The sequence below is a fragment of the Mesoplodon densirostris genome, chromosome 1 (genome assembly GCF_025265405.1).
Source record: "Mesoplodon densirostris isolate mMesDen1 chromosome 1, mMesDen1 primary haplotype, whole genome shotgun sequence".
Classification (NCBI taxonomy): Eukaryota; Metazoa; Chordata; class Mammalia; order Artiodactyla; family Ziphiidae; genus Mesoplodon; species Mesoplodon densirostris.
The window spans coordinates 190,160,719-190,187,554 of record NC_082661.1 but is presented as its reverse complement, the minus strand read 5'-3'; the positions used below and the strand labels follow the sequence as shown (position 1 = coordinate 190,187,554).

The window sequence follows — 26,836 nt, the reverse complement described above, 5'->3', positions numbered from 1 at the left end:
CAGCAGCAGCAACAACAGTTGACAATTATACAGGGCCTACCACGTGCCAGGCAGTGTTCTATATACTTTACATACGTAACTAATTTAACCCACAGCTCTATGACATAGATACTATTATTAGTCTCATTTCACAGAGGAGGAAATTGAGGCGTACAGAGGTTAAATAACTTGCTCAAGGCCATACAGCTGGAAAGTGGCAGAGTCAGGGTTCAAACTCAGGCAGTCTGTCTCCAGAATCTAGACTCCTAACCACGTCTTACACTGCCTCTTCATGCTCTACAACTATCTTCCTCAGCAGGATCAGTAAGGGAAAAGACGGAGGTGAAGGACACTAACATTTACTGGTTATACTTTCACATGCGATTCACTGCCCCTCCCTCTCAGGCCTGTTCCCACTGAAGGATTATACTCTGCATTGACATTAGTTTGGCCATTGAAATGTGAATGAAAGTGATGCCACTTCTAAGCAGAAGTTCTAAGAGCCACCGTGAGGTTCTGCCACCTCTCTCTTCCCTTTGCCAAGAGACCTGCCTGTCCGAGGAAGAACCTGTTTCTTCAGTGTTGGTCTTGGAATGACGATTTGGAGCAGAGTACAGATGACATGTTAAGGACATGAACATGAACAAGAAGTATCCTTGGGAGACTTCTCTGGTGGCACAGTGGTTAAGAATCCGCCTGCCAACGCAGGGGACACGGGTTTGATCCCTTGTCCGGGAAGATCCCACATGCTGCAGAGCAACTAAGCCCATGCGCCACAACTACTGAGTCCATGCACCACAACTACTGAAGTCCATGTGCCCTAGAGGCTGTGCTCCATGACAAGAGAAGCCACCACAACAAGAAACCTGGGCACCACAATGAAGAGTAGCCCCGCTTGCCGCAACTAGAGAAAGCCCGTGTGCAGCAACAAAGACCCAACACAGCCAAAATAAAAATAAAAAAAGAAAAAGAAATATGGTTCAAGAAAACAAAAGTATGCAGCATCCCATGATCTCCACTTCCTGGTATTCATGCCTGTGTGTAATCCCCTCCCAAGAATGGGCAGGACCTGATTTGTTTCTAACCAATTGACTACAGCATGGTGATGAATGTTACTCTTGTGATTATATTACTTTAATTTTATTTATTTTTGGCTACACTGGGTCTTCGTTGATGTGTGCGGCTTTCTCTAGGTGTGGCGAGCGGGGGCTACTCTTCGTTGTGGTGCCCGGGCTTCTCACTGCAGTGGCTTCTCTTGTTGCAGAGCACGGGCTCTAGGCGCATGGGCTTCAGTAGTTGTGGCTTGCAGGATTAGTTGTGACGAGGCATGTGGGATCTTCCCAGACCAGGGATCGAACTATGTCCCCTCACTGGCAGGTAAATCCTTGACCACTGAGCCACCAGGGAAGTCCCTATATTACTTCGTATAAAACACAGTCTTTGCTGGCTGACTGGGGCTAGAGCTTTCCCTTGCTGGCTTGATGAAGTCAGCAAGCATACTGAGGGAGCCCATGAGGCAAGGAACTAGGGGTGACCATTAGTTGCTGAGGGCAGACTTCCGCCAACTGCCAGTAAGAAACTGAAGCCCTCAGTTCTACAACTGTAAGGAAATGAATTCTACCAACAACCTGAATGAGTGTTGGAAGGTGATTCTCCTCCAGTTGAGCCTGCAGATGAGAATACAGCCTGGCTGCCACCTTGATTGCGGCCTTGGGACCAAAAGCAGAGGACCTAGTTAAGCTGTGCTCTGACTCCTGACCCAAAGACTAGGGAGATAATAAATGTGTGTTATTTTAAGCCACTAAACTTGTGGTAATTTGTAGTGCAGTATAGAAACCTAGGTAATACTTAAGCTTTTATTCAGCTCATCCTGCTTTTAAACAGGCTAACCATTTTTGCTGCCAAACAGTTGCCTACATTTTTTTGTTTTACAGGCTTTATTTATGCAACCTCATTTTGGGTCTAGAACACGAGGGTAAAAAAGAATCAGAAAGTTCCACTCCATGTCCACCACAGCAACTGGTTTGCATCTCACCTTCTCCCTGATACTAGGCAACAAGTTATTTCACAGGGTATTAGCATGAAATGTCACAGAGAGGTGACAGAACTTGTTAAGACTCACAAAATGGTGAGTTTTACCCCTTTAGATATCCCACTAGATTCAGAGAATAATACACTTATTTAAATAAATCTAGAATTAAAAGCCAGAGCTGAAAAAAGACTAGCAAAGTAGATACCGGAACTCACTTGTTTACATTCTCACAGTAGAAAAACATAATTACAAAGTGGTCTCATGCTTTTGTAAGGAGCAAAATCAAGAGTAACATATAACTGTAGCAAGGTCAATGTTTAAGCTTTTTCAAACTAAAACAACTAGTCACGGTTGCTTAGAGTGAATATGGAAGAACCTATGTCTAGACAAAATGAGTCAATCCGCAGGAAGGGAAACCACATTTAAGATAGATATGTGACATACCTTAATGTTTTCCTCTCTGGAAACAATTTTTTTTTTTTTTTTTTTGCGGTACACGGGCCTCTCACTGTTGTGGCCTCTCCTGTTGCGGAGCACAGGCTCCGGATGCGCAGGCTCAGCGGCCATGGTTCACGGGCCTAGCCGCTGCGCGGCATGTGGGATCTTCCCGGACCGAGGCACGAACCCGTGTCCCCTGCATTGGCAGGCGGATCTCAACCACTGAGCCACCAGGGAAGCCCTCTCTGGAAACATTTTAATTTTAATTTTGAAAGGTTATAGAAAATCCTAAAGTTTCTGAGTTGTAGACATAGAAAAACTGCAACAATAACTTTAGAGTTTCTGGAAGGGAAGCAAGTCACTAACCCACAAAAGGCACAATTTGATAAAATAACTTGCATTAAAATAAAACCATTCAAAGGATGTAATGTAGTTGTAAACAGATATTTTCTTTAGATAAATATCTTCTATTTGGTTAGCAGGGCAGATTCCTCAAAACAAACAAACAAAACAAAAACCAAACAAACAAAAAACCCCAGTTTGATTAGGTTCACTAGTAAAGAACTAGTCTACGTTAATAGAATAATGTGTTTCATTAAAGCTATTTGAAAAGGATTAAGTTTTCATTTTCCAAAATTGCAGTAGGAAATCAGTTTAAAGGTCAGAGCTTGCTCAGTTTTCCCCTTAATTCCAAGGCTCAAATTTGCTCTGGAGTAAGATTATTTCATTACTCATTTACTATTTCTTAAGATCCATCCCCACCACTGAAGGCTGAATTGCCCAAAGGCTCAGTTCTTGGCTGCCTTCTCTCTACACTCACTGCCCGTAAGAACTTATCCTACTGGGTGGACTTAAATTCCATCTCTATACTATTTTTTCCAACCCTAATGAGCTCCAAACTGTCTACTGAACATCTACCTATTTGTATAAACCCATCTACTTGGGTCTCAGATTTAGCAAGCCTAACACCCAACTCTAGATCTCACCCCACACCTGCTCCTCCCGCCTTCCCCCAGGAGTTAATTCTTGTCGTGCTCTTCTACTCCCCAGACACATTCAAGTCATCAACGAACCCTCTCAGCTCTACCTGTAAAATGTGTCCCAAATGCTACCACTCTAGACACCTCCACCCCTACAGTGTAGTCCCAACTACATCTGCTTTTGCTTAGATGGGGGCAAGAGCTTCCTACCTAGTCCCCTGGCTTTCTTTCTTAGCCTCCTCCCCATAGACAATTCTCGACCTAGTGGAGAAAGTAATCTCATGAATACAAATAAGATCTAATCACTCCTCTGGTTAATGCAAGCTCCTTTCCAGAAGCTACAAAGCATTTGACATTGTCTTATGTACTTGTTTACTGTTTTCTCCTCCAGAACGTAAGTTATATGAGGAAGGGACTTTGTCTCATTCATATCCCCAGTGCCTACAAGCAGTACTCAGCACATTATACACTCAGTAAATATTCATTGAATGAATGAATACATTTTGCTGTAACAGCAAAGATTTTGGTTCTGATGAACATTATGAGGCCCTTACCTGGCTGCAAAAAAAAAAAAAAAAAAAAAAAAAAACTTTCAGGCTTCCCTGGTGGCACAGTGGTTAAGAGTCTGCCTGCTGATGCAGGGGACACGGGTTCGTGCCCCGGTCCGGGAAGATCCCACATGCCGCGGAGCGGCTGGGCCCGTGAGCCATGGCTGCTGAGCCTGCGCGTCCGGAGCCTGTGCTCCGCAACGGGAGAGGCCACAACAGTGAGAGGCCCATGTACCGCAAAACAAACAAACAAAAACAACTTTCAAACAAGGGTTTGATCTTCTCTCAGCATAATTTCAAAGTAGTAACTTAAGACTGTAAAATGTGAGCTGTTACTTTTACCTTTTGTAGTAACCTTGGATGATTATTCTTTTCTTTCCAATGTGCTAGAGGTGTAAACTATGCTTGAATAAAACTTCAAATAAGGACAAATATGTTTTGTGCTTCATGACTGCTCCACTGTTGTAGCTCTCAATACATGGAAATAGCCTTTAATGTGAGGGCTGACAAATGGGCAGAGGAAAGAACATGTGCAAAAGCAAAGTGAGAAATGAAAAAGCAGGATATATGCCATGATAGCAAATATCTTGGTATGGATCTAAAATATACTTGAAGGGAGCTAAACTAGAGAGTGGTAGAGCACAAAGAGTCTTATCCACATGGCTAAGGGCTCCAATCTGCATTTCAGAAAGCTTATTGTGGTGAACATGGAGGATGGCCTGCAGACGCAGCAACCAACTGGAGGCGCAGAGACCAGTTTAGGAGGCTCCAGAAGCAATCCAGGCAAAGACAGACAGACAAACAAACAAAACCCAAAAAAACTAGAGCTATCTTAGGAAGGTGTCCGTTTGGGCTCCAGGCTGGACTGTGCAGCTTCGAGGCCTTCTTGTGTCTTCTCTACTCCAAGCCAGCCTGAGTGACTGCACTTTGGCAAACTATCACTGATTCTGCAGATGTTTCTTTCTGAAGATCTTTGGTATTCCATTATTTCTGGAAGTATTATTCTTACTCCTGACACATTTTTCCTTATCCTTGTAACATTAGCCTGACATGTTCACTACGTGGTGTCAAGTTTGGGAAAACTTCACACGGTCTGAGCTGGTCCAGTAATAATCATGTGGTTCTCTGACGGCAGATGCCATCTCAGGATGGCGTGGCAGCGGTGGGATTAGGCAGGGGCGCGGTGCAGTATTCACGGGTGCTCTGTAACACACAGCCATCTCCCCTTTCAAGACATGTGAAGATACTTCTTTCAAAAGTCTGGGCCCCTTAGCGGACTGCTCAAATTATTCCTGAAGCCAGGAGGCAGATGATATACATAATGCCCCAACTCTTGCTGTCTTGCCTTTAAGAAAGCCTACTTCTTTAAATAGAAATCATTGTGAAGAAAGAACTTCAATGCTCAATTTAGAAACATCCAAACCCTTCTCCAACTTCTGCTTTTGCTCCAATTAGCCCCCTCCGTTCTTATGGAATCCTAATTATTGGCTTTAAATGATAAGATTGCTGTTATCATGCAGTTATAGCAAAGTTCTTTTAGTAAGAGAAGGACTCCTTTCCACACTTCCTTCTGCCTCATCTTGTACAGAGACTACTACTCTCAAAATCTAAAAAAGGGAACCATGACCAGGGATTAAGTGAACATAATATCTATTTTTATTACGAAAACATTAAATTTTGACACACTGCTTCATTGCTTTTTAAAAATCTATTATCTGACTTAAACCTATTCAGCAAAAATGCCAATAAATTATATAAACCATAGTTTGGATCTTTTTAAAACTAGGAACATAACAGGTTTTATAATAATCAAACACTACTAATTCTGAGCTGTATGAGCTGTTAACTTGTAATCTGTTTTAATGTTTAGCTTAAAAATAAAACCAAAACCAAACACATGCTGATACACTGCTGCAGAAGTTTCTCAGAAACACCCTCCTCTTCACTGTGTGCTAATATCCTTCTTCTTCACTGAGGTACAGAATGCAGCCATTATCAAGTGTCAAGGCACTCATTCTAAACTGTCCTATCCTGCTCATCTTAGGAGTCAACACTGGATGGAGGGCTGATGATATATTATCCCCCAGAATAATGCTATCTTGCCTTTAAGTAAATCCATTCCTTTAAAAGGAAATCATTAGCTAAGAACTCCAATACTGAATTTAGAAACAATGATTCCAACACACATTAAATCAATTGTGTTAGTATTTAAAGTCACAAATTCTGAAAAGTAAAAATAGCAGACAAATACAGAACTTATATAAACAACCAATGAGCTAAAGGCAAAGAGCATTGCCACCACATGCCTGAAAATATTATATTTTTGGTGTCTGAAGCTCTTTGCAAATTATATTTTGGGATAGTCCAGTTCAATAAAAGATGTGTGTTCTACATAAAGTTAGAATAACAGGATTATCAACATGGGTGGTGGCTTCATTTTAAAAATACATCAATAGTTGTATTAGTGAATGTCTGCCACTTGGTTTCTAAATCTTTACTTTCTGTGGAGGCAAACCAAAGCACTGTCTTAAGACTCCGTCTTCAAAGTTACAATGTAACTCCTATCATTCCTAGAGACTGTAAAGCTAGATATGACCCTGTTCCTTGCTGTCATCTTCATCTTCATCATCCTCATCATCTTGGTCTCCGGATTCAAGTTCATCCTCTTCTTCAACCTAAAGGGAAAATATACATTTAACATTGAGGATTTGCTCACTTCACATTCAACACATAATGATATCTACTCTGTTGATAAATTCTTTACTCCAGAAATTAAAGTAGATTACAGGCCATCTGATTTCCTTGATTTAATGTTCAAGGCTCCCTGTCATTTTTAGCATGACACGAGATACATAGGTTAACTTGCTGCCACATGGCTACACTTCTCTACACACAAACCTGAATCAACACGGCAAAAGAGGACGACACATTTGGATAGTGAGAGTCTTGTTACCACAGAAGCAATCAAATCAATTCACTTTCTAGGCTCAGAGCCCCAAAGAGAACAGTTAACAAACGCTGGAAACTGCATCTAATCTGTGTCTTAAGTCAATTCACTGAATACCATAAGAGCAGTGCAGATGATACCACGTTCACGTACCTACAGATCTCTGCCTGTAGTATCGATATATAGGCACAACATTCCCATGTCACAGTACAATATTTAAAAATACATCATAAAGAAACACAATATAAATCATTTTTGGAAACACTGCAATCTTACTGGATGACCAAGTTCCTTGAGTTTATTCTTTAATGAAAATATTTTCTGATCCTGATCAGCCAACAGCACCAAGAGATCATCTTGTTCTTTTTTAGAATCTGTAATGTCCACCTCAAGCTTGTTTTTCTCATTTTGTAAAATGGCAATGGTACTGTTAGATGAATCCAGCTGCTCTTTAATAGCAGTTCTTTCCTCAGACAGAGCTTTAATTTCACTCTAGGAAAAGAAAGGTGAAAATCACTAATCTAAAATTAGTATTCACTCTCCTAGGGTTTTAACAAATATGTTCTTTCTTTGATAAAGTGCTGCACTTGTCTAGTCTGAAGAATTTGGGGTTAGGGGTTGGGGGAACAGGAGGTTTAAAACACACACACACACACACACATACACTCATCTAGTAACATGAGAATTTATGTTAGGCTATATATCAAAGATGCTTACTGTGAAAAATAGAGTTTAACAACCAAAAATAGTTTTAATTACCTATTCCTCAAAAAATCCTACGATTTCAGATAATCAGAGGATAAATAAAGACATAAAACGTTTTATAGCAAAAGCCTGGTTAGCATCAACATTAGAATTCAAGTTTAAAAATAAAATTCTATCCAACTTCACACACACAATTAAATGGAAAAGAAAAATAGCTTCAAGTAAAATCAATGGTTTAAAAATAAAATAATTTGACCACAATCCAAAAGGCAAAATCACACATTATCTTCCTTTTTCCATGTTTTAATTCCTACCTTTTTTTAAAATTACTGTTACCTCATTCCTTTCTTCATGTTATCTATTTTGATTTCTCTGTCACACAAAAGGCTGGCAGGATTTAATATGCCTGTGTTCCTCAGTCTATGGAAAACCTACAGGTGGCTTGTGTATTAGCCAAATCTATACTCCTTGTTTCTTACTGTGATTAAAGATTGATAAGCAAACTTAACTATTTTTTACTCTTACTAAAATCTATGTTTTTACTTTCAAAGTACATTCATATACATTCTTATTTTATATATTTAATACCACTATTTGAAATGGCATTTAAAAATCTTCATTTGTGGGACTTCCCTGGTGGCACAGTGGTTAAGAATCTGCCTGCCAATGCAGGGGACATGGGTTTGATCCCTGGTCTGGGAAGATCCCACATGCCGCGGAGCAACTAAGCCGGTGTGCCATAACTACTGAGCCTGAGCTCTATAGCCTACAAGCCACAACTACTGAGCCTGTGTGCTGCAACTACTGAAGCCCACGTGCCTAGAGCCTGTGCTCTGCAACAAGAGAAGCCACCGCAATGAGAAGCCTGTGCACCGCAACAAAGAGTAGCCCCCACTCGCTGCAACTAGAGAAAGCCCGCGCGCAGCAACGAAGACCCAACACAGCCAAAACAAACAAAACAAAACAAAAACCCTTCAGTTGTGCCACCTTTAGTCATCCAAATAGGAATGGACGTATTGTGAGATAAAACATTAACTTTCTTCATAAATCTAAGAATTTGAGAAATTAAGTGAAATAAAATCAAATTTCCTGGAGTTCATTTCATATAACATGCAATGAATAAAACTTTCACCAAAACCAACCTTTAATTCTTTAGTTTCTTGTAATAATGCTGACAGTCTTCCTTCTACATCAGCAGTTTTTGTAGCTATTACAGTTTCACTCTCTCCTGGTACAGGAACTGATTTTGCCTGAAAGTAGAAATTGGAAAAAAAAATGTTTCTTTACAGTTACAATCAAAATGAAATTCCAAAGATGATTTAATTTTCTAGCTATTTTGAAATTTTCTTTCCAATAATGGAAAGTCTAATTCTTTATGTATTTACCCACAATAAAGTGCTCTCCCTACATAGATAAGTTGCCCCTTCAGTGGAGTGGGAGGCTGAGTCAGGAGTGGCGTGGCATCAGCTCTCATCAGAGTAGGAGGAAGGCTGGGTTAAGCAAATACCTTAAACTGTGGAAGGGGCTTTGGAACGGTAGAGGCTAAAAGAATTTTGACGTTCATGTTAGACAAAGCCTAAATTAGCCTGAAGAGACTGTTGATGGAAATATGGACATTAAAGGTAATTCCAGTAAGGGCTCATAAAGCTTTCTATAGAGAAAGCTTCTATGGTCTTAGAGAAAACATATATCACCATGATCAGAATGTTGGTAGAAGTATGGGTGTTAAAGGTTTTGGTGAGCTCTCAGAGATGAGGAACATGTTATTGGAAAGTGGAGGAAAGGTGATCCTTATTATGTAAAATGTGGCAAAGAACTTAGCTGAATTGTGTTCTAGTGTTGTGAAAAGCAGAACTTGTGAGTGATGAACTATTTAGCTGAGGAAACCTCTAACCAAAGCATTAAAGGTGTGGCCTGGTTTCTCCTTGATGCTTATAGTAAAATGTGAGAGGACAGAGATAAACTGAAGGAGGAACTGTTAAGAAAAGGGAATCAGAACTTGAAGATTTAGAAGATTCTCAGCCTATCCCTATTGCAATAAATGACAAAGCATGTTCTAGTGAAACATCAAGGGTGTGGCTGGACAACCATTTGTGAAGCGGTTACTCGTGTGACACATGGACGCAATCAACCATCTCTGTAGAAGCTGGAATAGAAATGTGGTTCCCCAAGAGGGATCCAGGAGGACCTTGCTTGATGGCTTGGAACGCTGTGAATTGCATGGGTCACCAACAAGGTTTTTGACAATTTTATACCAGCAGAAAACCTGCCAGGTTAGACTGAAGGAGACAAAGATGGGGTGAAATATAAAATACCAACAAAATGAACCGTAAATAACTGATTAAACTGACCTGGTGAGTCTGACTATAGTATGGCTGTCCTCATGGCCAAGAAGCCCAAGGGACTGGAACTCTGGCTAATGGATAACCTGAATGGAAGGTGCTATCTGACAAATTTGCTTCTTTTCCATAGTGGCTGAAAAATAACCTTTCAACCTTGTGTTTACTACCTTTGAGAACAAAAAAATAATTAACTTACAAATGCTTCTGTTTTCTGTAACAGCTCCTGCTTTTCTGTCTGTAGTTTGGTGATCTCCAAAGACTGTGAGTTTAACTGAGACTTTAATGCTGCCAGTTCCTAAGAGACAAAAATAGTTAAGTTGTAACACTAAATAGCATTAATTTCATCAAGGAAATGTCTATTTACAGGAAGAAATAAAATATTATTTCCTTTCTTGGCCCTTCTCTCTAAAATCACAACTTCCAAGTTTTAAAATTTAAGTGGAAGAACTATTCCTGAACTTGGTGGGTTCAAGATGGAGAATTAAACGTGTAGATTAAACATGTTCACCTCTGCTTCCTTGTGAGATCCAATGTAAAAAATTATAAAGGGAGGGAGGAAGGGAAAGAGAAAGGAAGGTGGGAAGGAAGTAGGAAGAGAGGGATGGAGGAAGGGTGGGCAGGAGGGAGAAACCCACAAGGACAGAAAGTAATAGAAAAGAGCAATAAATTGGGGAATTTCAGAAAGCAAACGACAGTGGTAACTGACTCAGCACACGTGAGAGGCTGAAACGTAGGCTGACCTTTTAGAAAGCCATGCTGCTACCTGACTTACAATGCGTAACTACCAAAGGGCCTAGGGTGTTTTGGAAAGTGTGAGTAAAAATGGAGTCAAAAACAGCAGGGTTGGTTGAAAGCCGGCTTAGGAATAGACCACCAAATCCCTGTCTTAATCTCATGCATCAGGTAACTTTTCCTTTTCTCCTGGTGGAAGACTAAAGGTATATTATTTGAAAAGGGCAAAACACGACGGTTTTAGACTAGGGGGCCACCAAACATAGACGAAAGCATTAGACTTCCCTAGCGGTCCAGTGGTTAAGACTCCACGCTCCCAATGCAGGGGGCACAGGTTCGAGCCCTGGTTGGGGAACTAAGATCCTGCATGCCACACAGTGCGGCCAAAAAAAAAAAAAAAAAGTACTGTAGTGAAAGTGGCAGAATTAATTGAAAGTTTATATTTTATAGATGTTGAAATTTCCAAACTTCTTGCTCTCCCCCCACCCCCCACCAGAAAAAATACAGGAAAATAAAGCAATTGTAACAGTGGTTCTCCACTAGGGGCTATCTTCCCCAACGATACCTGGCAGTGTCTGGAGATATTGTGGTAAGTAGTGAGATGCTGTCATGTAAAAAGCTTTTTTATTCTCTTAAAACTTTCTATCATGTACATACATGCCTTTTCTTTGCTTTTTTTCAGTTATCAAAATGAGTCATGTAAATATGGAAATTATGAACCTTTTTATACCATATTTTACTACATATTATAAAAAACAAAACTGTCATTTAAAATATATCTTTGGGGCACTTCCCTGCTGGTGCAGTGGGTAAGACTCTGCAATCCCAATGCAGGGGGCCCGGGGTTTGATCCCTGGTCAGGGAACTAGATCCCACATGCATGCCACAACTAAGGAGCCCACCTGCCACAACTAAGGAGCCTGTGTGCCACAACTAAGGAGCACGCGTGACACAACTAAGACCTGGCGCAACCAAATAAATAAATAAATAATATTAAAAATACATCTTTGGGAAACACAAAAAGTAAAAATTTTTACTTGGGATTTACAAACTAAGGGTATATATTAATAAATTAATTCCCTTTAATATTAATATAGTTACAGAATAAAATCAAAATAGATATTACTCTTCCTCACAAGAACAAAACATTATGGACACATATTGGAGAGTTGTAAATCGATAATGACAAATTATTATTATTTTTAAATAATATAATTTAAGTAGACTGTAGAATCTACTCTGGGGTACAAAGACACTATCAAAATAAGACATTTTGTTTCTCTCTGTCTGGTCATTCCCATCAGATCAGACATGTCAGTGGGTGAGGACCAGCTGGCTACTGGACGGAGAAGGAAGTTAGTCCTAGCTTGGCCAGGCTGTTCACTTCTTTCTTTAGTATCACTTTTTTTTTTTTTTAAAGAAACATATATTCCTTTTATAAGAAAGGAAGGAAGGAGGGGAGGATGGAAGGAAGAAAAGGCTTATTTGCTTTTGTAGACAATATAAATTACTACAGCAGAAAAAGTTTATTTTGCTTTTTAGCTAGAGTCATCTAATTGAGATATACACAAGTTTACTTCCTGTTTTTCCCTTTTCCAATTCTAAAAACTAACATTTTTGTGGATAGAATGACTTAAATGCCCAATACATTTCACCAACCAGTTATCATGAAAATTAGGCATAAGACTTTATATCTTCATATTTGTGGCTTATAAATATATTTAAAGTTTCCTTAATTGTTAGTTTACTGATAATCTATAAATAATCTGGGTAAGATGCTGAGATCTGTTAAAAAGAACATCACTGAAAAATAAAAACACAATATAAAGCAAAATACCATTAATGTATAATTAAAACAGCTTCTGGATTTTCAAATGGCTGTCTTCACTATCAAGTTTTGCTTACACCTGACAAAGCAGTTCTAGATTAATGGAACTGCAGTGCTGGTATGCTATTATAATTAAAACAAGACGAAACAGAGCTTGGATCAAGCTGAAAAATGACCTGTTTTAATTCTGCAATTTGTTCAGAATCTCTTGCCGAAGCTGTCGCTGAAGACTGTTCATTTGTGCCAGGTGATGGTTGGGACGATTTCTACAAAGAGCATAGAAATAAACTATGAAATAAATTCAGTTTAAAGAGGCAGAAAAAACCCAAAACTGTACACATATAAGCTATGTCTGGTATATGTTTACCAAAAAATTTCACATTGACATTTTAAATTTTATACCCAAAATAACATTTCAACATAGCACATATTGTCTACAAATTTTCCATAGCTAATAAATTTATATTCATACCAAGTAATTTATTAAATCTAGGCACTTAACTGAGGTCATATGAAGAAAGAACATAAAAGCAGGTATTTATTGAGTGATTTCCATGTATTAAAAGAACCTTATACAGGGCTTCTCTGGTGGCAAAATGGTTAAGAATCTGCCTGCCAATGCAGGGGACATGGGTTCGAGCCCTGGTCTGGGAAGATCCCACATGCCACGGAGCACCTCAGCCCGTGCGTCACAACTACTGATCCTGCACTCTAAAGTCCACGAACCACAACTACTGAGCCCGCATGCCACAACTACTGAAGCCCGTACGCCTAGAGCCCGTGCTCCCTGACAAGAGAAGCCACCGCAATGAGAAGCCCGTGCACTACAACGAAGACTAGCCCCTGCTCGCTGCAACCAGAGAAAGCCCGCACACAGCAATGAAGACCCAACGCAGCCGAAAGTAAAAAAACAAAAATTCTTAAAGAAATGAATAAAATCTATCTTTAAAAAAAAATCAATAAAAGAGCTTTTAACAGAGATTCTCATTTAATTCTCACAGCAATGAGACAGATATCACCACCACCATTTTATAGCTCAGGAAACAAATTTAAAGAGGTTAACTAAGTTGCTCAAATTCAGTTAACTAGGAAGCACTGAAGCTTTAGACAGTCTGACACCAGAGCTCATATTCTAAAACCTTAATATGATACTGTAGCTTAAGGGATCCAGAAAAATAAACAAGTTGGATAATGAGAATTATTCTTGACTTCTTATTTAAAAAATGTCAACATTCACTTACCAAATTTTCAATGAAAGAGTCCTTTTCAGCCAGTTGGCTTTGTAAAAGTTCCTGATTACTTTTTAATTCTTCTATCTCTTCTCGCAACCTACCAATTTCTTCTGGCTGAATACCATTCATCTGAGCCCCATCACTGTAAGAACCTTGATGCTGATTGTCTTTTCCTATTAGGCATAAAATTTGAAAAGCCAGCACGAAACTTTTCATTTTTTGAATTGATGATTCAAGTATAAAATAAATACATACTTTCCTTAATAATTACTTTGGCAGGATTTTTGCAAGCACATTTCATCTTTGCAAAATAGTGTTTTGTTTTGTTTTTTTCCAGCCACGCCGCAGGTGCGGCATGTAGGATTTTAGTTCCCTGACCAGGGATTCCAATGCCCCCTGCATTGGGGGCATGGAGTCTTAACCACTGGACTGCCAGGGAAGTTCTGAAAAACAGTGTATTGATAAAAACAATGATACTTTCAGGGTTTCTGGGAAGAAAAAGAGCATAGTCTTAAGACTAAACTGCATGGTTTAGTGATCTAAGATTAAGAATTACAGTAGTTTACCTCTTGCACTGTTGGTGGGAATGTAAATTGATATAGCCACTATGGAGAACAGTATGGAGGTTCCTTAAAAAACTAAAAATAGAACTACCATACGACCCAGCAATCCCACTACTGGGCATATACCCTGAGAAAACCATAATTCAAAAAGGGTCATGTACCAAAATGTTCACTGCAGCTCTATTTACAATAGCCAGGACATGGAAGCAACCTAAGTGTCCATCAACAGATGAATGGATGAAGAAGATGTGGCACATATATACAATGGAATATTACTCAGCCATAAAAAGAAACGAAATTCAGTTATTCGTAGTGAGGTGGATGGACCTAGAGTCTGTCATACAGAGTGATGTAAGTCAGAAAGAGAAAAAACAAATACCATATGATATGGAATCAAAAAAAAAAAAAAAAAAAGTCATGAAGAACCTAGGGGCAAGACGGGAATAAAGACACAGACCTAACTAGAGAATGGACTTGAGGATACGGGGAGGGGGAAGGGTAAGCTGGGACAAATATATACACTAATATATACAAATATATACACTACCAAACGTAAAACAGATAGCTAGTGGGAAGCAGCCGCATAGCACAGGGAGATCAGCTCGGTGCTTTGTGACCCCCTAGAGGGGTGGGATAGGGAGGGTGGGAGGGAGATGCAAGAGGGAAGAGATATGGGGACATATGTATATGTATAACTGTTTCACTTTATTATAAAGCAGAAACTAACACACCATTGTAAAGCAATTATACTCCAATAAAGATGTTTAAAAAAAAAAGAATTACAGTAGTTGAAATTCCAATTCTATCAATTAATATAAGAGAACATAAAATCCTTTAAAAAATCTTCACAGGGCACTTCCCTGGTGGTCCAGGGGCTAATACCCTGCGCTCCCAATGCAGGGGGCCGAGGTTCGACCCCTGGTCAGGGAACTAGATCCCACATGTCACAACTAAGAGTTCGCATGCCACAGCTAAAGATCCCACATGCAGCAACTAAGACCCAGTGTGGCCAAATAAATAAATAAATATTTCTAAAAAAAACTTCACAAAGGAATAGCTTTCTATATAGACTAAAAGAGCTGACAAATTATTGTCATAAATAGAGGAAGTATAAGATATTTTCTTCTGAAAATTTTGGTCACCTTCATATAAATAAAATTAACTATATTTCTAAGTAGCTAGCATTCCAATCATAAGCAGTGTAGAATGAGACTATTTACAAGCATTTGAGCTCCTAGCATGTGCCAGGCACTGAACTAGAATTTTATATATATTATTTCATTTAATTCTCAGATGACACAGGTGCTACCATCAGCTCCGTTTTGCAGATAAGAAAATGAAAAGGTTAGACCAGTCAACTGGCTGGCTCAACTGGCTAGACATTAGAATCACCTGGGGAGCTTGTAATTAATAATCACTGACGCCTGGACCCAACCCCCAACTAATTAAATTAGAAACCTCAGTGGGGTTTCAGTATTGGTGTTAAAAAAATAAAAATCTCAGGGGATCTTAATGTATAGGTAGCTAAGGTTGAGAATCAAGGGATCAGATAATCAGAGCAGAGAGCTTGGACTTCAAACTCTGACTTGACTTACATGTTTGTCACAGTGATTAATTTAAGGTTACAGAAAGACTAGTCCACAAGAATAATCTGTCTGACTTTGTCCAGCTCCTGGGGACACTACAACAGGAATGGCTAGCTACACTTACCTAGCTGTACTTTAAGAAGATTATACTGATCCTTGTGTTGCTGAATCTGAGATACTTGCTGTGTGACTGCTGTCTGGAGCTGTTCATTTTGACATTTTAACGTAGAAATCTGCTGCCTCAATTCCTCAAGTTGCAGATCCTGTGAACCAAAACATAATTAAAGTGTTTTAAATTCAGACTAGTTAGCATTAAGAGGATGAACAAATTAAAAATTAGAGATTATTTTGGGTGAGGATGTTAAACTACTCAATATTTCCAAAAGCATTCAATAATTAAGCAATAACACATTAATATATGCACCAAGGCCAATTAACATGCAGCAGAACTGTAAGATTTCAAGGCCCCATTATATGGCGCAGTCTGCAATCTCACTGTAATTTTGGTTTGGGGGTGGGGGGAGGTCAATTTTAAAAACTTCATTTTATGGTCCTTCAAACTATTTAAGATATTTATACCAAATTATTTAAGAGCTTAATATATGTATATATATATATGTATATACCTCTGTTACTTTTAACATTAAAAGACAATCATATAATAGAACATTTAGAATTCTGAAAAAAAGAGGTTTAATCTCTTATCACCCTAGTGTAACTAGTTAGAATTTGATCTGTCTTCATTTTCTTCTAATTCTTTTCAACTCAGGTTTTTTAAACTTGTCATAATCCGTCCACATACATTTTGTAACCTTTAATTTGCTTACTATTCAATCAGAATTTCCCAATATTAATCAGTAGATGCAATGTAATTTATACTTAAAAGCAACATTGAGGTTGCTCTCCATTTTTCTAAATGATAATATCATTACAATAAATATTTTAGTCCATACAACTGTTCTCCTGAATTTTGGAGAATTTCCTTAGGATGCATTATCAAATGTAATTCAAAGTTTATATAAATATTTTACAGCTCTCGATGCTTGTTGCCTAATTGTCAAATGGCATTCTAAGTGATGAGAATATTTAAAATTAACATTTCTAAAGAAAAGCGATTATACTAATTGTGTCAAATCACTCTTTTCTTCTTCCAAATCAACCATATTTATCAGCTCCAAGTGCAAGCAAGCTATAATATCACATTCCAAGTATTTATTTCCCATTGCTCTAAAAATTACATTTTACCATCTGGAAATGACTCCAAATTTGTACTGAGACAGATGAAAAATCCTAATAACCATGGGTAGTGTAATGATTCAAATTTGGATCATTCAAAGATGATTCTAATTTACTAATTTGCTTAGAAACTGAAAAGCTCAGACTAAACGCTAAATACACCACTAATATGTTTTTATTCTTTCTGAGAATTTCATTCTCAACAATACAGATTGTGGGGAAGAGAAGAATACATCGGCAGCTCTCAGTTAGAAGGCTCTACACAAAAGCTCTTACTAGCCACACCTGCCTCAAGCTGTCACAATCAGCAGGGGGTGGAGGGCAGTGCAGGAAAGGGGTAGCAGCCTGCCTCACGTGAGATGCCCCCGTGTATTGTTTTCATGACTCTGGAATTTTAACACCATAATACTGCAGCACTTCCTAAGATTCCATTCCAATAAAGGTTTATATACCACAGTGAGGAATTAAATGAGAGAAGAAAACCACGAAACATCCTGAAGGAATGTAATGGAAGGTTTAAGGTGCTCAACACTAGGCAAGTGTGGGGTTCATCGGTATCCTGCAAAGAAAATGTCAGCTGATGATTTTGAAAATGTAGTTTCAACTTAACTCATCACGACGCACTCTAGTAAATCAGCTCCCTCTTGTTCTATCTAATTTAATATCATCTATTCGGGTGCGCAAGACAGAGATTTAAGGATTGTATCTGACCCTTTCTACTCCCTCGTCCCCAGGTCCAATCACTACCAAGTCCTGTCAGTTTTATCTTCTTTGGTTTCCACATTTCTCAGGACCGTCCCCTCTACACCACACACTGTGAGCTTTAGAGTCCCAGTAACACACATGTATTTGAATTCTGTTCCACAAAGCACTGAGTGACCTTGGACAAGTTTAAATTCTCTAAGTCTCAGATTCCTCATTTATTCTGAACTGCAGATGTCAGCTACTTTGAAGGGATGTTGTGAAAAGTAAATGAGATGGTGTTTAACTGTATTCGGTGAGCACCTAGAACACAGTACACAAAACAGCAGCTGCATCATCATCTTCAACCATCAGTTTCCCAATTGCCACCCACCACCACCACCTCCTCCTTGGGCTCCCTCCCTCTAGCCTTGCCTCTCAAATTCTCCTTCATACAGCCAACGAGTGTTCTGTGTCCATGCCAGTAACACCTCCCGTCCCTCTCTCTGCTTGCCTAGCTTACTCACAGTCATCCTTTTAGGACTCAGCTTCTCTGTCTTCTCCAAGCACCTGCTCCTACCTAGCTAAGTTAGGTGCCTCTCAATGCTGTCATATACCTTCGATTATCTTTACCACTAGACTTGCTTAGCACATACTAAGCTCTCAGTGTGTTGAATACTCAGATGCTTTTGAATTATTTAGGAAAACGATGAGTTTTACTTTGTGTATCCTCTTGCATTTGGAAATGCCGAGAGAAATTCCTCCCTAAATTAGAGAAGTATCTATACTTTCAGTATAACAGAGATTGTATACAATTTATCAGTACGTACTTGCTCTCGAATCATATTTTTGTAGTGAGTCACAATACTGTCATGCTGCTCTAGTGTTTTCTTCACCTCTTCTTCTTGTTTATCTTCTTCACTGGACTTGTAAATAGCCTTAGTAATCACACCTGTAAAAGAAGACATTTAAAATACTGTTTTATTATTAAGACTTAGTCAGTAAACACATATGGCCTAACTGCATGAGAAATAAGAAATTATCTTTCCAATCTTACTGAATGCCAAAAGTCCTTAAGTGGGCCACAGACCAAGAGCTAGGAAAAAAAATACTTTCAGGCTTATCATATAATCTGCATGTATCCAGAATATACATATGCAATATAATCCTAGGTACTACTTTCTAATGAATATCAAGATAAACTTTGTTGTCTTACCTTCAAGCTCTTTTACCAGCTTTGTAAACTCATGATCAAATATCATGTATTCTGGACTGGGGAAGTTTGGCTGGGGTTTCTGAGATGCTCTGGAATACAACTCATGTTTGCTAATAAATCCTAGTTTCTCTATGAAATTCTCTTTGCCAATCCTCTTCTCTATCAGCTGTTTCAGTTTCTCTCTACAGAGATAAGCATATTGAGATGCTTAAAAAAAAAGTCATAACAAAACATAAAAGCTTGGTCTACATTATACTTTGGCAGAAAAAAATTATCATTATCGTTTGATGACATTAGCAAGTCATTTTTCCCTGGCATTTTCCCCTTACTTACTTCATATAGCTCTCAAGTGAGTTATCATTGAAGTAAATCGAAATGCCCAACAGAAGAGCACATAAGCCTTGGACCAACTGTTCTTCCTCTCCAAGATTTTCTGCAATTTGTCCTGTAAGCTGAAAACTTTGTTAAGAAAACTAATGGTTCATAATATCCAGAATACTTTGTTTTACAATTTGAATTTGACATGTATTTCATGTAAGAGTTTCTACAAAAAATTCTATACAGTCCGAGCAAACATAAAACAATGGTACATGTGTACACACACACACACACACACACACACACCTTAAGTAAGCATCGTTGTCACCTTAACAGTTTAAAAAGTTGTAACATAGATAAAAAGGATTCAAATATCTGGGGCATGGAGCTAACTCTAGTTGAGAAGAAATAGAAAAGATAAAAAAGGTAAATACTTACATGCATCTTACTAAAACATAAAGGATACAAAGGGAACATTGGCTGAATTGTGAAGAAAATGTGTTACTGCAATGGGGCAGTTGCTAAGCCAGGTACAAAGCAACATCAGTAATCCAACTCTTGTCTGTATTTTGCTTCCCTGCAATAAACAAGGTGGCAGAAATCTTGTTTTATTTTTTTCAAACTTAAAGCTGCCCTAAGATCCCTCCCCATCTGCATAAAAAGGTATTTAACATCTTATGAAAGATATGTCAGGTATCTGGATTTTAAAAATTGAACAAGAGAATGCATTCTTGTATACTCTCTGGGCTGCACTTCCCAAAATAAACAGAGAGCAGAAATTAGACTTGATCCATGCTCGTAAGCATATACCAGGTTATCTAAAATACTATTAATGGAAAATCTGATATGCTAAGGAAGAAATATATGACGTGGATGCTTAAAAAATTTTATCAATCCTAAAACACTTTACAAAAACATAAATTTGCTGGCAAATTTATGATGTTTCAATAGGAATTTTAAAAACAATTTTCTCATAAAAGGACAAATTCTACGTCCTTCAAAAAACATCAAGAAAAATACAAAGAAATAATCTCCTGAATTATTTAGTCAAATTTCACTAACGAATATATTTCTCTAACAAGAAAATAAATAAACCATGTTGCAACCCCCCTGAGAAATGCCAAATAATGAGAAATCACAAACTTAATGAAGGAGAAAAAGATTTATTTAAATTAGCTAAGTGCCTCAAACCACTAACTATACTGCTGCCAAGTATGTTAAACAGTACTGAAAACTAGCATGTCCATCAACATTACAGTTTCCTAAATTTTAATACAACACATTTGTATCTCTTATATGAGATATTCTCTTAGCTCATAATATTGTCATTGCCCACATTATATTACATAACCTGTATTTTTGTTTAAGAAAAACAAAACTTGCGTGAAACAAAATAATGGAAATTAGCACAGTAATGCATCGCTCTGGGAGTAATTTCAGAAAATATCCAAAATGCAATTATTCAAAAATCTAGACAAGGAATGGATTTAAAGTAACCATTACTGTGTTTTGAAAAATTTCTATCACTCAGCCAGACAGTTCTAATTTCATGAACCTTGATGTCAGTATCTTGGACTTTCCATAATCTTTTTTCAAGTATATTTAATATTTAATTAAACAAATTCAAATTAGACCTCTTCAAATGATTTGCCAAGTAAGCATTAATCAGCATGAATTTAGTTTTTACATAAGGCATTATTTTTACTTTTTCCTTGCCTTTATGTCATTACTGTCCACAGTATATTTTCATGTTACCCAAGTACACTGAAGTTTAAAAACATACAGTTATTCTCAACTATGTGCCACAGAGCATTTACAACTAATTACTCAAGTTATAAATGTGAATGTTTTGTTGATTTCCCCTGGTTATACACAAAAAGTTTATTACTGGAATACCATTTGTAGGTACCAAATATACCGACACTGTATACACAAGGGCATTCTATCAAATCACTGGCTGATGTCTGAGTAAACAAAAATGGAATTAGATTCAATTTTGAAAAGTGGGTCCTTTGGGGTCTAACTGAAGGTTAAGAAGAGCACAGTCAAACATAACTAGTTAGAAACAGGTAGAAGATAGAATGGAACACCCTGTTGACTACAGCAACAAAAGAAGATAAAGTACTCAGGAATGAGCCTAATCAAAACTGTATAAAACCTAAATGAGGAAAGTTTAAAAACACTTTTAAGAGCACAGAAGCAGACACAAATCAACAGAAAGACACGTTCTTAGAGAGAATGACTGAAGATCATGAAGATACTGACTCTACATTAATTTGTAAAATTAATGTGATCCAAATAAAAATATCAACAGGTTTTTTTTTTTTTCTGGAACGAAACAACCTGGTTTTCAAGTTCAAATGGAAAAATAAACAAGCAAGAATAGCTAGAGAAACTGTAAAAAAATGAAAGAGAGCAATGAGGTGATACTACCGCATGAACAGACAGAAATCAAGGAGTAGAACGGAAAGTCCAGAAAGGATCCAGCTACAAATGGAAATTTAGTATGTGAAAAAGACAGAATATAACTATCAGTGGTTACAGACAGACTTCAAAGATGTTGGCAAAACTAGAGAGCAGTTTGAAAGAGCAGAGGATCCATACCTCACACAATTCAGAGAAAAAGAGAACAAGGATTTAAATGCAAAAATGAAACCAGAAAGTATGAGATGGAAATACTGGCAAATTCCTTAACATCTTGAAGTGGCGAAAGCCTAAGTATGACTTAAAATGTAGAAGTGATAAAAGTCTGATACCAAAAAAAAAAAAAAAAAAAAAAAAAATCCACAGCAAAACACCAAGATCCTATCAGGAAAAATATATTTGTAACTTATCACAGACAAGGGTTAAGTTCCTTAATATGAGTTCCTATAAAGAAGAAATGATTAACAACCTGATAGAAAAGTGGGCAGATGATAAGAGTTTAATGAAAAAACCTTCAAATGATACATAAATATATAGAAAACTATTCAGCCTTTTAGTAAGAAAAATATAAATTAAAACTCACTAAGATAACATTGTCCACCTATCAGCAGACTGGCAAAAGTACAAGTGTGACAATGCACTGTTGGGAGGCTGTGGGGGAAGAGAGCACCTAGCACACCCTAATCTTACTTTACTTTGCAAGGAGAAGTGCAAGGTTCTATTAAGTGAAACAAAACAAAACAAAACACCAAGGTGCAGATCAGGGCATATGTGGAAAAAACACTTCCAGATGTAGAAGAAAAGAGTAACAGGAGGCAGAGAACTAGGACAGGGTTGGGGCCAAGACTTCGTGTATCATTTTGATTTCTAAACCAAATTTAAAGGACTAAAGTTTTAATTCTAAGAGTGGCGGTATGGTGTCGGTGAAAATGACATTTGGTTTGGAATTAGAAGAACCAAATATTCTACTGCCTTACCTTGGACAAGTTCAATACGCTACATGGGCCTCAACTTCTTCATTTAGTAAACAGAGGTGGTTGGATTAAATGATCTCAAAGAGGTTAAGAGGATAGGCTCTGAAGCCAGGATACCAGGATTCATATCCTGGTTCTAAAACTCAACAACCATGAAACCTCAGGCAACTTACTTAACTTCTCTTCCTCGTCCTTAAACAGGGGTAACAGTTAATACCTGTATCTCATGGATTATAAATGGGTTAATACACGTGAAGAACTTAGAGACCAGCGCATGGGACACAGTGAGTGCTCTACAAATGTCATAAACTATTACCATCATTTCTAACTCTGTGACTCGACAACTCTCTACCAACTAGCATATTAAAAGCATAACTAATGCCCCCAATTTAAAAGAGATGGCGGAAGTTTGAACTGGGAAAAGAAAAAAAATGATACAATTGCTGGGATAATTTTTTTTTAAACATCAGTGAAATGCAGGCAAGTCCTTGCTTTGCTGCGTTAACAGAAATCCATGCATACTGTAAACAGTGCAAAGTGAGGACTTTATAATAATGGTCTTTTGTGCAGACTACGTTATTCTGATGTTCATCAAACCATGATTTACAACAGGGAAAAATGGGAGATAATTAAATGTGCAATTATATTTAATTAAATGATAATTAAATGTGCAATTAACTAACTTAGGGTATATCTACTTGCTGAAATATATACTGTGCAACCATATAAAGTAATGTTGATTTAGTGTTTAATAACACGGAAAATACTTGTAAGAAAAAATGCAGAATACAAAATAGAATCTAATGTATGATCACTGCTATGTAAATAAACAGTATAGGGAAAAAAAAAGCCTGAAATTTTACCAGTAGACCTTTGGGTAGTAGAATGAGGGACATTATTCTCTTTCTACTTTCTATTTTTTGAAATTTTCCAAAATGAAAAGAAAAATAAACTATTAGAGAGTGCAAAAATGTTACAGTATTTGCCCAGTATACTATCATAAAATGTTGATAATAATATAAATCCAACAAAATCCTGACCAAGCTGCTCTATCCCTCCAAACAAGTAAAATTAGAAACTGAGCAATAAAAGCTATCAAAACATTCTATTTCAGTGCTCTCTCATTTTCTGATGGATTCCTTACAATATAAACAGCTAGACCAGCTAAAAGAATGCCACAGTTGGGAATTCCCTGGCGGTCCAGTGGTTAGGACTCCACGCTTCCACTGTAGGGGGCGCAGGTTCGATCCCTGGTTGGGGAACTAAGATCTCACAAGCCATGCAGCGCGGCCAAAAAAAAGGCTAAAACTACTCATTTTGTTTATGTGTTACACAAGCACATTTGTTTGCATGTTTGTTTACAGGTTTAAGTCAAGAAAAAGTACCTATCTCTTCTCAGCCCCTTAGAGTTTGTGAACCGCTGACAAAACCAAAGACTTTATAGGATGGAAGAGAACCACAGACAAAATAAACGATCCTGAATCACCTTTAACATAAGCTACTATATTGCCCCAATTATATTTTCTAAATAAAAATCCCTCATACTCCTACTCTGTGGATTTCAAGTTTAGTATTTTTGCATTGTTCATTTAAAAAATATGAAAAGCTAACAGTTTAAACTTCCAGTGTTTAAGTATTAAAATGAGGTTCTAGAATATTATGATCAGATTCACTTTTTAGTGGTGGCCTCTGAGGACAGAGAATTAACAGGACAGGGACATGATGGAACTTTTTGGGTTTCTGAATACTATGCTCTATATCTTGTTTTGGGTGGTGGTTACAGAAGTATATTCAACCATCAAAAATCATCAGATTGAACACTTAAGGTCTGTGCATTTTATTGTATATAAATTATACCTCCAAAAATTTCCCTTTTAAATGAATGACATGTATACTTATAAAGTACTTTACCTAATATAAAAAATTCTGCCAGCTAAAGCTGTCAAATATGTCTGTGTGTGAGTTATTAACATGTGTTAAATCATGCTCATACACAGATACAATTCCTAATAGGACCTCAGTTATTACTATCCACACTGCATAACTGAACACAAATTATGAACACAAATTCCAAGTATAGAATTAAGGTACATGCCATTTTTGCCAAATACTCCAGAAAACAAATCAAAACCAAACACAAATCACACTCTCCCCAACACGCATCAAAAACTAATCCCCAATGGTAGTGTAGCATATGGGTTACATCCAGAATAATTCAAGATATTTAAACTCTTTGAAATTACAAAATTATACTTACTATTGTATATTTTCAATAACCTAAGTAATATAAAAGTCATCACATTCTTTCATATACTGATTAAAGACAAAATTCTTAATCCTAAATTTTACTACCTTTGAAATGGTTTCATTGGAAATAAAGAAGCAAGCTTGGGTGAAAAATCACACCAAAAACCCAAAACCAAGGAATTCCAGAAAGTGCAAGCATCCCCAGAGGAAGCACAAGTATAGCTTCAGATTCTCATTCCTATAGTCCTTAATAACACCACTACAATACCCCAAGGAGAAAAACTGGAGAGCCACGATAGAGATTAACTTGCTGACACATACAAGTGTGAGTAGAATATAACTTCAAACAAGCAGTTAAAAAAACCAATCAGCAAAACCCAAGACAAAGAAAAAGGCTTGCTGTAGGAGGAAAATGCCTAAGCCCAAACAAGTAATACATACCCGTCGGTTGATCTTATCACCCTGCAAATTATACATGAAAAATTATTCATAAATATTACTGCTTTAGAAAAATGTAAATCTAGAAAAATCCTTCAAATACAGTCTCTAGAAACCCAAGCCAATAATTTGGGACAGGATAGTTCTAATCTTTTATTATATAACAATGTACATATATTTTAGAGGAGAATGGATAATTTTATAGCACTGTCATTACTTAGACTGGTAGCACACCACTATCTTGAGGATTTCTCATTATGCATTAATTGCAATTGCAATGTTAGAGTGAAGTATGTGGTGATGACTGTTGGGTAGTTAATTTCTGTTTGACTCAAGAAAAGCTGTTACACACTACTATATATAAAATAGATAACTAATAAGGACCTACTGTATAGCACAGGGAACTCTACTCAGTACTCTGTAATGACCTATATGGGAAAAGAATCTAATAAAGAATGGATATATGTATAACTGATTCACTTTGCTGTACATGTGAAACTAACACATTATAAATCAACTATACTCCAATAAAAAATTAAGAAAAAAAGAAATGAATAGCTGTTTCCACACACAGCAACAAGAGAATGACAAGTATTAAATAAGTAAGGATATGAATGCTTTGGGGTACTTTTAAAAAATCCCTAAGAGACAAATGATAAAGATAAAATAGGCTCTCAATCAAAGTAAACCTATTCTAAGCAACAAAGGAAGTGTTCAACTCCCATTTCAGTACAGTTAATTTTCAAGGTTTCATTTATAACTTCACATGGATAGCACGGATGTTCTCTAAAAGCTCACAATAAAACAATTCAACCAGTGTGGCAAAATTAAGAACTAAGAAGGACTCCGCATATCAGGGGGAAGGGATAGGATAATACCAGTGGATAGATCAATTTTAGGCTTATGTACATTTTTACTCTCCTTGAGTGAATCTGAATGTCTATGACTTTACAGTTTTGCTAAAGCATGACCCTGAATTGTTTAACAGCAAGGCTGGCACATGTGGGCAAATCATCTAATAATAGTAAGGGACATTCCTAAATGCCTTAGCATCCACATTTCAATGAAGCTTAACTGCTTTCATTAGGAGTCTAAAGGATTGTAAACACTTTAAGTTGTTTACCTACATCTTACTAGGTAAATTATATGTCTTGGCATTTTGAGGATTTGAGAACTCACAAACATCAGGGGGTTTACTGTTTACCTATATAAGCACTGGAATGCTATTTTATTTCTGTTTTCTGAAAGGAAGATCAATTGCTCTGGGAAGAGAAGAGCGAGGTGCACAGCTATGAACCACTCTATTCTATTCCCTCTCATAAATGACCCAAATTCAGCTATTATGCAGAAACAGAAAATGACATGCAAGAATTGTGTGGATGATATAAAA

The 26,836-nt window shown here is 37.4% G+C and overlaps 1 protein-coding gene across 1 annotated transcript in view; it reads right to left on the bottom strand.

Moving 5' to 3' along the window:
* Positions 1-4,298: 4,298 nt before the first annotated feature.
* USO1 (USO1 vesicle transport factor) overlaps positions 4,299-26,836 on the bottom strand; it is a 93,337-nt gene continuing 70,799 nt past the window's right edge. Inside the window, exons 14-24 of the mRNA XM_060113499.1 lie at positions 19,830-19,940; positions 19,379-19,497; positions 19,046-19,227; positions 18,660-18,781; positions 16,037-16,175; positions 13,773-13,936; positions 12,708-12,797; positions 10,168-10,266; positions 8,772-8,879; positions 7,201-7,416; positions 4,299-6,652 (exon numbers count right to left, since the gene is read on the bottom strand). Of these exons, the coding sequence (XP_059969482.1) occupies positions 6,563-6,652; positions 7,201-7,416; positions 8,772-8,879; positions 10,168-10,266; positions 12,708-12,797; positions 13,773-13,936; positions 16,037-16,175; positions 18,660-18,781; positions 19,046-19,227; positions 19,379-19,497; positions 19,830-19,940 (1,440 nt within the window). The 3' untranslated portion in view covers positions 4,299-6,562. The remainder of the gene's footprint in view (positions 6,653-7,200; positions 7,417-8,771; positions 8,880-10,167; positions 10,267-12,707; positions 12,798-13,772; positions 13,937-16,036; positions 16,176-18,659; positions 18,782-19,045; positions 19,228-19,378; positions 19,498-19,829; positions 19,941-26,836) is intronic.